This window comes from Suillus clintonianus, assembly GCF_016758775.1.
Source record: "Suillus clintonianus strain FC179 chromosome Unknown DEU56scaffold_13, whole genome shotgun sequence".
Lineage (NCBI taxonomy): Eukaryota > Fungi > Basidiomycota > Agaricomycetes > Boletales > Suillaceae > Suillus > Suillus clintonianus.
The window spans coordinates 261,877-273,516 of NW_024539237.1; the positions used below are offsets into that span (position 1 = coordinate 261,877).

Consider the following 11,640-nt stretch of genomic DNA (forward strand, 5'->3'; position numbering starts at 1 on the left):
TTTGTTTGGGCCACCTACAAACTGATCTTGAGTCATCGAACCTACAAGTGTTCTGATCGTCGTTGACCGCGTATAGCAAATTCATCTCATCCTTCCGCGAACCTGACTGCGCTCACCCACCCCTGATTTAACCTTGACAAAGTCTTTACTCTCAAATACACTCCAGCTAGGCATGTACACACATGGCAGTGGCATGGCACACCTTCACCCAATTCCCGCAACTTGTCAAATTCAGGCATCTTCCGAATCACTCTATTGCCCATGGTGAGAAGATCGTTCTGTTTACTAGCTACCAATGTCCATCCAGACACATTGATGTGTCATAACCGTACTATAACCCAGTAGTGTCAGTCACTCAGACGTATGCCAGGCCCCATAAAACCCAAGATGAAGCATGAAAAGTGATCAACACCAACGGAGAAAAAATTTACAAGGTATATGATTCATTAAAAATATTTCCGGAAGAACGCGGCGACCTTCAGATATAATGGTAAGACCATAGGCGCGGCCAGCCTCGCAAAGCTTCCAAAGGTCGCCCAACGCAGTCATTGAGGTGATGTCGGCGCATCTTGGAATTCGGAAGCATTTGTTGACGTTTCACTTGCAGTCGCATATGACGTTTCCGACGAGCTTTCATGGCATTCCTCCACATCTTGTGAATCATGTTTAGCTAAGTCTACCGTCATTCCAGGTGGGAATAAAATACCTGTGCGCGCGTGCGCATCCTTGGCAGCCGTAGATTCAGATTGGGTGACCGCATCATCCGTGTCATGATTATGAGCGGCTATAAAATAATTAATGTTGTTTTTCAAATGTTTTTTCAGACAGCGCACCAGGGAGCGATGCGGAGTTCTCTCCTGAAATCGCCGATCTAAGTGAAAGAAAGGAAAAAAAAAGAAGGTTGAGCTTACTAGATTGCTCGAAGGAATCAGAAGATTCAGAAGAAGGTGATGATCCGGGGGAATCATTATCGGGCAAGTCATTTGCCGGTTTCGAGGGTGGCTTGTCCTCTCTTTTCGGGTCCGCGAGTTTAGCAGCAAGGTCAGAATCAGGTTCAACAGGGGGATCGCCTTTGTCCCCTCTGGCTTTTGATGACGATCTGCTTTGAGAGCCAATTGGGGTCGTTCGACCCTCGGGAACGTGCAGCCGACGAGCCACAAGTTGGGCTTGAGCCGTCTGCTCGGTCGAGATAGTTTTCACTACCTCCGGCCGCAGGTCAGCCCACATCTGTAGAGCCTTGATCGACCCCCACTCGATGATCTTATTGTTTAGCCACTCCAAAGACACGGGTTTGGTCAGGAAATCGTTGCATCCTGCCGCAAGGGCTGCCACTCTGTCGCTCTGGAGTGATGAGGCCGTGAGAGCTACGATAATGACGGCAGAACGGTAGGGCGATGCAGAAGCACGAGACTCGGAGAACGCTCCTTCTGAAGGAGTGTCTGATAGCGGAGTTCCAGGGGTGTAGCCTGAAGCAGCTGTCAAACTTTCAAGTCTTCTAATCTCCTTAGTCGCCTGGATGCCGTCCATAACAGGCATTTGAATATCCATCTGTGATAACAAATCAGCTTGATGGGATTGTCGTACGAGGGAACATCATACCAATATCAAGTGGAAACCGCCATTTTGCCACTTCTGCACCGCTTCTTCTCCGTTCTTGGCCACATCATACTTGATCTTCTTCCTCCTCATGAAGGTTGACAGAATAGTCTGATTGATTGGATTATCTGGTCCAACCGATTAGCGGGAAGTGCGATAAGGATTTGAAGTCCATACCATCAACGATGAGCACGCTAATCGGAGGGATGATACTTGAGTCAGGTTGACCCTTGCCTGCCTTCCCTGGCACAGTGGTGGGTGTTGAAGGTTTCGTATCATGGGTTGCCCGCCTTCCCGGTCTTCGTGCGGGCACACTGGGTTGAGGGTCCGGCACTGTTGGAGAACTTGGAGGGGAAGAAATTTTCCTTAGATCAACGGTGCTTGCGTTACGCGATGGGGGAGATATCGGTGATGGAGGGGCAAGTTCATCGGCCTTGGGGGAAGTCGCTCGTTTTGCCTTTCCTTTAGGAGTAGTAGAAATCGGGGCAAAACCCTCGATGGGAGATGTTTCTCGCCGAGGGGGAGATGCACCCCCCAATACATTGGAGTGCAACGCCGCAAATGAGAGCGGTGATTGACCTTGCTTCTTCTGTTCACCGTCGGATAGACGGCGGGATGTGCCCCGTAGCCGATCGGAATTGGGCAATAGAAACTGCGGTTTATCCCGATCGACTGCAACACTATTGGGTGAGGGTGTGATAGGCTTCGTAGATTTTGCACGCGGCTGGAAGATGATGCCTGCAGGCTGTCCGTCGGGGCTCGAAATAACAAGGCCGGAGGATGGCGTCTGACCAAGCCTTACAGGGCTCTGAGTTTCAGGGAAGTATTCCATGTTATCCGCGAGACCGAGGGGTGATGGAGGTGCGTGTGAGTGGTGTTCACTTGTACTGTCCCTTGCGGATCGAGCAGAGCGCTCAGAGTTGGACCGTGTTGAATTTGATGGGCGAGAAGAAGGGGATTTTGGGCTGGGCTGAGCTACATTAAAGAAGGGGGAGTTGTGCAAACCAGGGCTCAGTGGTGATGTAGCAATTGGGGCAAAGAAGGGATCTACGATGGGCTTAGTGACAGCAGTGTGGAGCGCAGTGAGGAACCTGCGTGGACCCGCGGGCTTAGGAATAATCATGACTTCGGGTGGACATGATGTATAGGAGTGGGAAGCGAGATCGCATTGTACGACTTCCTTGACCAGCTTGTAATTGGATAGGCTGGTGAAGTGAACGATTACTATTGGGATTTGTTGAGGTAGGGCCTGTGATCCGAAGCCTAGAGTACGGGCTACTTGTGGTGACGACTTTGGGCGGTGGTGAGCAGCTAAAGACGGTCGTTTTCGAGAGTGAAGGCTGAGAGGTATTGGCTGCTCTGCCCTGTACTTGCGCAACCTCTCCCGAAGGACAGAGACATCGTCATCAATCATTACAAATGATAACGACGGAGCTGAGCGTGGGGTACCGTTCGCGGATGAGGCCCGAGGCTCCTGTGACCCACGCTCCCGGCTTGATGGGGTAGGAGCTTCATTGGAGCCTGTACTGCCCTCTACATCAGCCTCAGACGAGATGTGACTGACATCCAACCCCCAAGCAGTGAGATAACTCGTCAGGTGGTGTGCAAATGAGCTTGCGGTGCTTGCATACAAGGTAACCTTCTTCCCGCGCAAAGTTTCAGCGAATTGAGCAAGCTCTTCGAGAGACGGCTCCGTTCCTAACCGAACCCCACTAAGGAGCGCGGTAGATTGTTCAGACATTGCAGAGGATTTGGCAGTAATCGCATCTGGCGAACCACGCTGAAGTTCGAGTTTGACTTCGTAAGTCCTTCTTGACATTATGTCATCAGGGACCTCGGAGGAAAGTGACGCGCCGCATCGAAAAAGTAGCCTTCGGAACAACATCGAATCAAAGTTCGGCTCTGGGCGCTCTGGAACGCCAGAGGGGTTTGTGCCGGTAGGCGTCGTGACATCCATTGGCACATCCAGCAAGTGAAAACGGTGATGTATTTCGAACGTGCAGTACAAGGTTTCATCTTCATCCGTGGGGACGGGTGAAGAGACGCCGCTGGCTGTCGAACTTGGTCTCTCCATGGAAGGCGACATATTTGAGCCAAAAAAGCTCGACGAAGCGATACTAAGGCCCAAATCAATGGAGTCGCCACGGCGTGCAGTGTTGATGATTTGACGGACGACCTGTACAATGTGAGACTGAGACTTGAACGGTGACGCGCCAACTCACATGTGTTAGCACATTAGATATTCCACACTCTACCCCCTTGACAGCAATATGCCTCATCCCTACGTCGCTATGGAATAATACCAGATCTACGCCAACTTCAGCAGCCCTCCCACTCGATGCATCTCCAACTCCTTGTAGCATCTCCGCAACATCGAAGTCAGTGGCCGCAGTGACAGGTGGTCCAGGCAAAGTCAATCGGCGGGATGGCGAAGTAGAATTGCTGGATTGAGCAGAATGGAACGTGTCAGCACATAGATCTGGCATATTCGCAGAGATGTAATTGAGGTTCTTCATTGTCGTGAACACAGCAGACATGCAGGCGGTGGGGACTGAGAGGGAGCAAGCAGCAAATTGCTCTTTTGCGGGATCGAGGATTTGTGTTGGTGAGACCTGTAAAAGCGTTTGAACAACCATCTGAACAGAGTCCGCGAGTTCTAACGAAAGCTCGTGGAACCGAGAGGATTCAGAGTTGGCATCTGTGGGGAGGGGTTGGCTTGGCTTTTCAGGCGAAGTAGGCGCGGTCCTGCGGGGATTTTTGAGATGTTCTAGCTGTGATGGCAGAGGCATGGAGGTTGCACGAGAAAGCCGTGGAATAATCGGGTTTTCATCGTGGTGGTGAGGAGCGACTTGCTGAGGCCGGAAGCGGTGGCTCAATGAATTTTCGAATTCGTCTGAAAGCTCGGCCGGCGATTGCTTCTCTCCCAACGAGGAGAAATCTTTCTCTGAAAAATCAGATTCCCCGTCAGATGAACTGAGGACAACTTGGCGCTCTGCAGCTTGTGCAAGAGGTGGAAGTACAGGCGGCGGAGGTTCTGCAGGCCATGTTACCGCAAACTTGCTCGGGCCAATGGCTTCTGGCGCTATCAGTCCTTCTTCATTGACAAGAACGGACACCGGTAGACGATGAGCAAGAATAGGTTTGGCTCCACTCATTGATGATCACGGTGCCGTAGAGTCAGGAGTTGTGCGGCAATACCCGACGTTGTAGTCCAAGTTTCGAACGGGACTATGCAGAAGGGGCACAGAAATAGGTGGTTAACAGGAGAAGGGAGTTAATAAGCCGGGGACAGGTGAGGGCCAGGGAGGAGTGCTACACACTGCTACACTGACCGCAACACTCGTCCTTTTTGAGCTCACCCTTTTTTGGCTGTCCAATTTGTTTTACGATCTCTCATTATTATACTTGCCATGCCATGCTCTATCCAGTGCATGAATATTTGAATACCTCCTCGGCGCTTCCAACATGCGACATAATCACCAAAATATATTGCGAACCGCAGAAAAGTTATATCACGTATGTATCATCACATCAGTAAGTCAACTCGACATCTCCTTCAGCAACCGAGTCCATGTCGTGGTAGCTGACTTTCTTGCCCCCAGCAGCCCTGGGATCTTCCTTCGCATCGGGTGGCGGAGGGGGCGGTGGACCTGAGTTCGTAGCTCCTCCTCGGCGAACTTTCCTGCTAATGTCCGCCGCAGGCTGGCCAAGGTCCATAGTAACTTGCGGCTTGGCGGGAAGTCCAGCATTTGCGGGAATTGTAACTTCCATCGGCTGCTCCAGATTGGGGGCATAGCCGCTGATACGATCACTCAGCCTGCGAGCAGTGGTTGCTTCATCCCTTCGGAGAGGCGGAGGAGCAGGAAACAACCCTGGAGGCCCGTATTGATATCCGAAATGATCCCAGTGACCATTATTTCCATAGGGTGGTGGTGGAGGGAACGCAGCAGGATAAGTAAGATATGGATTCGGTCGGCCAAAATCGGGAGGCGGGTAGACCACCGCGTGTCCTTGAATGCCGAACGCTTGGGGGGGAGGCTGGCTGTTCCCGGTGATAGGAGGTGGGTGTGTGAACGGCTGGATTCTATGTGGGTCCAGCGCGAAGTTATTGAAGTAAGGGACCTGAAAATCCGGCGACCGTGAGATGCCGAATGAAGATGAGATTAAACATGCATACCTCGTCGAGCTGCTTCACGAGCTCAGGGTGCTTGTTCGCGACATGCTTCTCAACAAACGAGGTAGCCTTGAATAGCTTCTGGCAAGTCTTGCACCGGAACCTGCCCTCATCTTCCTGCTTGATGAATTGCTCAACTGCTTTGCTCAGCTCCCTGCAACGAGAATGACATTTCCAGTAATCTGAGATCAAAATAGACACGCACTCGTCGTAACTCTTGCCACCATATTCACGTGGGTCTAGGTCGTTGCGATTGATCAGCAGCGCAATCTTGCTGTCAAACCACTCCAACCAGCGCTCATCTGTTCAACGTAATCAGCCAAACTGACTTTGAAAAATGCCGAAAGCTTACCATTGCGCTTCCAGTCTCTGCTCTCGGTTGGCTTAGGGGGTAAAGGTGCATCACTTTCTTTCTCATCATCCCTTTCCTTTTTTTCTTTCTCAGCCTCAGCAGCCTTTACCTCCTCAAGCAGTGACTTGGACAGAGGCTTCCTCACGTGCTGTAAGCACTTACGCTGCAATTCTTCAAGATGATCGGTAACAACAGCGCAGTAGTAGCATGCGTGAAACGCTCCCCGAAGGTAGGCAAGATATAAGTCCAGGGAGATAACAGCCTAAAAAAAGCCAAGAGAATAAACGTTAGCAACCACCAAGTAGCGCGCATCAGATCAGACATACTTTCTTCGCCTCCATGACTTTTTCATCATCCACTCCCTGGTCGCGAAGGTCTGCCATAATCTTCTCTATCCTCCGTTCTATAGCCTCAGATCCGGATTCTTTTGGTTCCGGATCATCCTCATGGTCTGCATGTGCATCACTCATCACAGCATCCACGGGTTTTGCATCTCCGTTGGTTGCCGAGGACTCATGCCCTGCTGGATTAAATTGGCGTAGTGCTGCAGCCTCTTCCTCTAAAATAGAGGCCAAGAGCTTTGCGTTCGCAAGGTCTTTCTCGATGCGGTCTGGCTTGCTGGCGACTTCTGGGACATAGCGAATTCTGTTTACAAAGGGCTTAACAGTGTGAGCAACATGAAGCTTGAAGCCTTCAATCTATCGTGTCACGTTAACGAAATCCACGCGGTACGGAACACAAAGATCGTCACCTTTTTATCAGTCAACTCAGTCATTACAACTGTCATATCAGCATCGTCACAGAATCTGATCCACCCAGCGCGATAGTAGTTGCGTTTCTGAAGAGGATCGCCGAGTGCTAGGTACATGTATCCTGGCACCTTACTACATGCCTGCAAAGTACTTTGAGCTCTTATAATCACATAGAACGACCGCACGTACCTCCTCCAGCTTCACACGACCAATATCAGGCGGAATAGTCCGGATCATGACCTGGTTGCCCTCCGGAGCGACGGCAATCTCTTCGCCACGATTATTGCGCTTGTTGTCATTTACAGTTTTCCCGTTGGCCTCAGCACGGCTGGGCTCCTGTTCACCAGCGTCGTCCTCAGCGTCGAGGTTAAACTGCATGTCATCATCGCCACCGGTCTTCGCATCCTCACCAGCCTCGATTATCTCCTTAACGGGAGAAGTTGTGTCTGTTTCAGGCTCGCTCAAGTCAGGATCAAACTTGCCCGACTCGAGGTCTAGCAGAAACGTGTTTAATCGCCCTCTCCAACCTTCCTTTCGAACACGACGGCGTAGAGCAACCAACTCCATAGCTGGGTCATACTTCTCTGCAAACCACGGGGACTTCCTATGGTGATCAAACATGGTCTGCAACTACATACATAACAAAAGACGTTCAGCTGCTGCTTCACAACATTCATGACGGCAAAGGACACGGTATGCCACGCAGTACACATACTACGCTTGAGAGATTGACAACGACTAACCTGGGTTGCAACGAAATCCTTCTTGTATTTCTCCCAACGAGAGCGAATGCCATTGCGAGGCTTCGAACCATCGCCGGCTTCTTGCTCTGCTGCCTTGTCGGCAGTATCCTCGTCGGCAGCTTGTTGAGGGAATGCGTATCTAAACCATTCAGCATATTGCTTCAGGGTTGCTGGATGGTCGAGTGTGCGTGGGTCTGCGGGCGCCCTGCGGGGGGGATACGGGGGCGCAAATTGAGTTCTAGGAGGAGACCTGTAGCTGTATACCCGCGAATGCGCATCTAGGTCTAGGTCAGAAATGAGAAAACCATTTAACGAAGCCGAAACACCATAATCATCGCCGTAACGCGGGCGTGGATCATATCGCTCTCTTTCCCTGTCGTAAGGTGAAACGGACCTGCGACGTTTTCTGCCTGTACAAAATGGATGGTCAATATGCTGTCATGAACTGAAGTACAAAGAGTTTTTCGCACTATCGTCCGGTGGTGGACTACGGCTTCTGCGACGAGTAAAATCATGTGAAGTTCTATCTCGTTCATACTCGACCCATGCTCTCTCCCTATCCCTCTCATGTGGATCCCAGCTACCTCTGTACTGGTCCGGAGGATACCCAGTGTCTGGATATGGTGGTCGAGGATGACCACCACGAGGAGGGGAGCGAGAACGCGAGCGACGAGGCGGAGGGTAAGCAGGAGCAGGCCAGGAAGACATTATAATATCTTAAGAAGTAAGAACTGAGAGAGAAATCAGAGACGATATTCCACGGCAAGGATGGGGATTTGAGGAGAGAGTCGAGCATGATGTAGAAGGACAGACAGACCTCTTGGATCGCGAGACTGTGAGTTTTTGAGACCAACCGCTACCAGTTGACCAACTCAAACCTTTGTCGACAATGTCGCGATGCAAGTCGTTGCTTCCGTCAACCGTGTTCTCTTCCTTTCCCCATTCACGCGCCGATTAAAATTTATTCCGTGCCGCCGGCTGGCCCGTGCACTAATTGAGCAACGTTCAGCATTTACAATCAACTGGCTTGAAGTAAGTAGTACTAGTAGCCAACTAAAATATGCTACCAAGTACACTATCAAGCTGGGTATCATCGGTGTGCTTCAATCTTTTCCTAGGCTCCTCCTCTTTACTACCCTCTGCCGGGCGCTTGAGCTCAAGTGGCCCTAAACCCTTTTCCTTTCTTTTTTCGTTACGCTTGTCCAATACTCGTGCGAGTTCTACATTCCTGAGATATTCGTGTTGTTCCGTCTTTGACTGCGCAAGCTCGACACGTAGCTTAGCAGTATGAATAGCAACTTCATGTGCTGGGGTTGCAATGAGTTTTTCGCATGTTCATGCGTGAAGTAGAAAATACACACCTATTTGCTCAGTCAACATGTTCCATTTAAATTTGGGGAGGTACTTCATAGTCCACACATCATCTCGCCAACGGGTCCCTTTCTTGCCGCCGATCGGCTGCGCGTTTAGCATCTCAGCCACAGATCTTGCGACCTTTTTATCCTTGAACTCCACCCAGCCTTCGGTGAAATGCGGCTTTTTGGTGGACGTATACTTTCGGCGGAGGTATGCACGTTTGGCGTCTTGACAAAAATCAGATTAGCGAGCAATAGCATGGTGAAGAGCAAGCGCACCTTCTTGTTGGAGATACACTCTTCCAACTTCACCATGGGCACTCATTAGATGCCGTACTTTGGCAGGACGCATACCAGGAGGTATCCGTGAGATGTAGATTACGCCAGTGCGAGCTTGCGCAGCATTGAATTTTGCTAGCGCTTCAGGTGTCAAAGGCTGGACTACCTTCGGCCCAGCGAACCCCTCAAGATCCATTCCTTGGCTTATTCCTTGGTCTTCCTCCTCGTCTACATCTGCCGAACTTTCGTTGTCTGAACCATGCTCTGAGTCGTGGTGACGTTCGTCAGGCTCGTCAGATGAATGGGGATCTGACGATGGTTTAGGAGTTTTCATCTTCACTGTAGAAAATAACCGAAAATAACTAGAAATTGTAGTAGAAGCCTTACATAAAAGCTTAATGAACAACAATCGTCAACAACAATATCTAGGATTGGAACTGCACATGACCTCTTCTACAGCCCTCCAACCCGCGCTCAGTGAAGAACTTTGACGAAGAAGCACCGGTAGAAGAGAACATCGTCTTATTGGCGGTTGAGAACGCAGAGTTATTCGCAGTCTCCCACATCCCGCTTGTATTGGGGAGACAGGGACCGGCATCGTTCCAGAGTACGATAGCCACCCATGAAACAGAAATTTCATCTCCACACGCGGCGCATCTGTGGGCTTAGCCTTCGTTTGGGAACGCGCAAGTGCTTTCGATGAGGGCGCACGGGTATTTTCGAGGAGGGCTTCTGTGTCTGCGCGGCGTTATCTCTGCCTTCCTCTCTGCTCGGACGCGCTTCGTCTCGGTATGAACCACCCCCAGCTAGAAGTGCTTATCTACGACCCAATCAAGGCCCGTTCGTACAGATCATGCAGCGCTGCCGATCGGTGATCCTCCTCGTGCTAAGGGTCAAGTAGTATGCATCGCGCAGACCGCGCCTATGTCGTACTCCACTCTATATGGCGCTCATGCACGACCGTCCTTTTCATCGATACCCAATCGATTTGCTGTTTTTTTCTTTCTCAGGCACCGTCAGTCACTGCGTTCATATCAAGGAAGATTCAACCCAAGTGGGAACTCTACAAACACATGCAGTACAAGAAACAGAGCTAGGACAAACTTCTACATTGTCATATTCGGATATGATATTCCATAAAACTGTTCCGTAGTCCGAGTCATACTGTGTAGGCATGGGCATTAGTTCTCGCAGACAAACGAGAGCGGCCTAGCCTCATCCGGGTTCATTACTACAAAGTCAATATCAGTACACCTGTTCGTCTTCTGGAATAGAAGCCACGTAAAGGTCGTTGACCGCTGAACCGGACGCACCCACTACAATGTACTGATTTCGTCCGCATCAATCCAAATTACATCATCTGAGGTCGGCCATTGCTTGTCTTCTCTGGCGAGCCTCTTCTCTGTCACGATGTCTGTGCTTCCGTCTCCAGTGGAGATGTTCCTGGTCTTCCTTTGTATGGGACGGAGGAAACATTCCGTATCGATGGAGTGTTATAAATGGCTTGCGACTCTTTCAAACCCAAGGGACAGTGTGAACGGCGACAAATGCACATATATGCGATCGACGTACATAGGAAGGCTCTCCTGCGGAACGGTGCTCGCTTTCAGAGGAGCAACGATCACCGCGACTGAGTTTCAGCGCATAATCAAGCCAGTACCATTCCTCGAATCCATCATCTATCCGTGGCGGCTGGGCATCTTGCAGTGGATCCAAGGTGATGTCGGCTTTACGACTGTCGAAGCACTCGTTGAAACAACAAATAAGGAATTAGTCGTGATTTAAGGATTATAGTACAGCTCACTCGAGGACTCTCCGGCATTTTTCCTTCATCATTAGGGCATACATGCTCAGGTTCTAGGGGCGGTGTTGGAGTCTTGCGAGTAATATGCGAAGAGAACAACAGGCTGGACTGGGTATCGGCGATCTCGGGCGATGTGGTATGCAGGATGCCAACGGAAGCATCCGGAGTGAGCGGAGGGGTATTGCTTGAAGTCGCAGAAGGTAACGATGCGATAGGCGAGTAAAAACAGAAATTATTGGGGGACATGGTATTGCGTGGGGAAACACAAGACACTCCAGTTTGTTCGCTGCAATCCGTATGATTGACAAGTTTGGTCAAATGGTTATCTATCTGGAACATGATGTTCATTCCTGTCAGGTCTTCGTCGTTCGCGTGCACGTCGTCGTCATCTTCCGCGTAACCTGGTATAGCATGCTGATGGCTTGAAACTCGGTTCTGAAAGATGCCAAGGGCGGGTCGTGTAAAGCTGTTCTTCATATTGGTCAACCAATAGTCAGAGTTAGACGCATCTCGGGTATGGCGTCGTTGAGGATATAGACCCGCTTCCAGATCGCGCAAGGTATCGTCGTCAACATCGTGGTCCAT

The 11,640-nt window shown here is 50.5% G+C and overlaps 4 protein-coding genes across 4 annotated transcripts; all 4 read right to left on the reverse strand.

Annotated features, from left to right (window-relative positions):
• Window positions 1-60: 60 nt before the first annotated feature.
• On the reverse strand, window positions 61-4,914 carry DEU56DRAFT_978257 (uncharacterized protein). Its single transcript, XM_041359686.1, has 7 exons — window positions 3,819-4,914; window positions 1,774-3,772; window positions 1,600-1,724; window positions 912-1,548; window positions 834-857; window positions 707-784; window positions 61-652 (listed from the first exon to the last, which is right to left on the reverse strand). The coding sequence occupies exons 1-7, from the start codon at window positions 4,749-4,751 to the stop codon at window positions 546-548; spliced, it is 3,903 nt and encodes a 1,300-aa protein (XP_041211976.1). The 5' UTR covers window positions 4,752-4,914; the 3' UTR covers window positions 61-545.
• A 107-nt stretch (window positions 4,915-5,021) lies between these two features.
• Window positions 5,022-8,509, reverse strand: DEU56DRAFT_783540 (uncharacterized protein). Its single transcript, XM_041352163.1, has 11 exons — window positions 8,435-8,509; window positions 8,088-8,348; window positions 7,944-8,027; window positions 7,618-7,895; window positions 7,064-7,504; window positions 6,874-7,014; window positions 6,449-6,820; window positions 6,123-6,384; window positions 5,976-6,072; window positions 5,774-5,924; window positions 5,022-5,718 (listed from the first exon to the last, which is right to left on the reverse strand). Exons 2-11 carry the CDS (start codon window positions 8,323-8,325, stop codon window positions 5,128-5,130), a joined length of 2,655 nt encoding a protein of 884 aa, XP_041211977.1. The 5' UTR covers window positions 8,326-8,348; window positions 8,435-8,509; the 3' UTR covers window positions 5,022-5,127.
• A 161-nt stretch (window positions 8,510-8,670) lies between these two features.
• On the reverse strand, window positions 8,671-9,447 carry DEU56DRAFT_730392 (uncharacterized protein; the record flags this gene model as incomplete). The annotated part of the gene is made up of 3 exons (XM_041348165.1): window positions 8,671-8,924; window positions 8,979-9,200; window positions 9,252-9,447. The coding sequence occupies 3 exons, from the start codon at window positions 9,445-9,447 to the stop codon at window positions 8,671-8,673; spliced, it is 672 nt and encodes a 223-aa protein (XP_041211978.1).
• A 1,160-nt stretch (window positions 9,448-10,607) lies between these two features.
• On the reverse strand, window positions 10,608-11,640 carry DEU56DRAFT_753264 (uncharacterized protein; the record flags this gene model as incomplete). Its single annotated transcript, XM_041349703.1, has 3 exons — window positions 10,608-10,763; window positions 10,824-10,997; window positions 11,056-11,640. 3 exons carry the CDS (start codon window positions 11,638-11,640, stop codon window positions 10,608-10,610), a joined length of 915 nt encoding a protein of 304 aa, XP_041211979.1.

Bases quoted from the DNA above. Each gene is read 5' to 3' on its own strand.
- DEU56DRAFT_978257 (XM_041359686.1), bottom strand. From the start codon at position 4,751: ATGAGTGGAGCCAAACCTATTCTTGCTCATCGTCTACCGGTGTCCGTT. The intron at 3,773-3,818 runs GTGAGTTGGCGC...CACATTGTACAG, and splicing joins TATCTAATGTGCTAACACAT to GTCGTCCGTCAAATCATCAA. The intron at 858-911 runs GTAAGCTCAACC...CGGCGATTTCAG, and splicing joins TGATTCCTTCGAGCAATCTA to GAGAGAACTCCGCATCGCTC.
- DEU56DRAFT_783540 (XM_041352163.1), bottom strand. From the start codon at position 8,325: ATGTCTTCCTGGCCTGCTCCTGCTTACCCTCCGCCTCGTCGCTCGCGT. The intron at 7,505-7,617 runs GTTAGTCGTTGT...TTATGTATGTAG, and splicing joins AGGATTTCGTTGCAACCCAG to TTGCAGACCATGTTTGATCA. The intron at 6,073-6,122 runs GTAAGCTTTCGG...TACGTTGAACAG, and splicing joins CAGAGACTGGAAGCGCAATG to ATGAGCGCTGGTTGGAGTGG.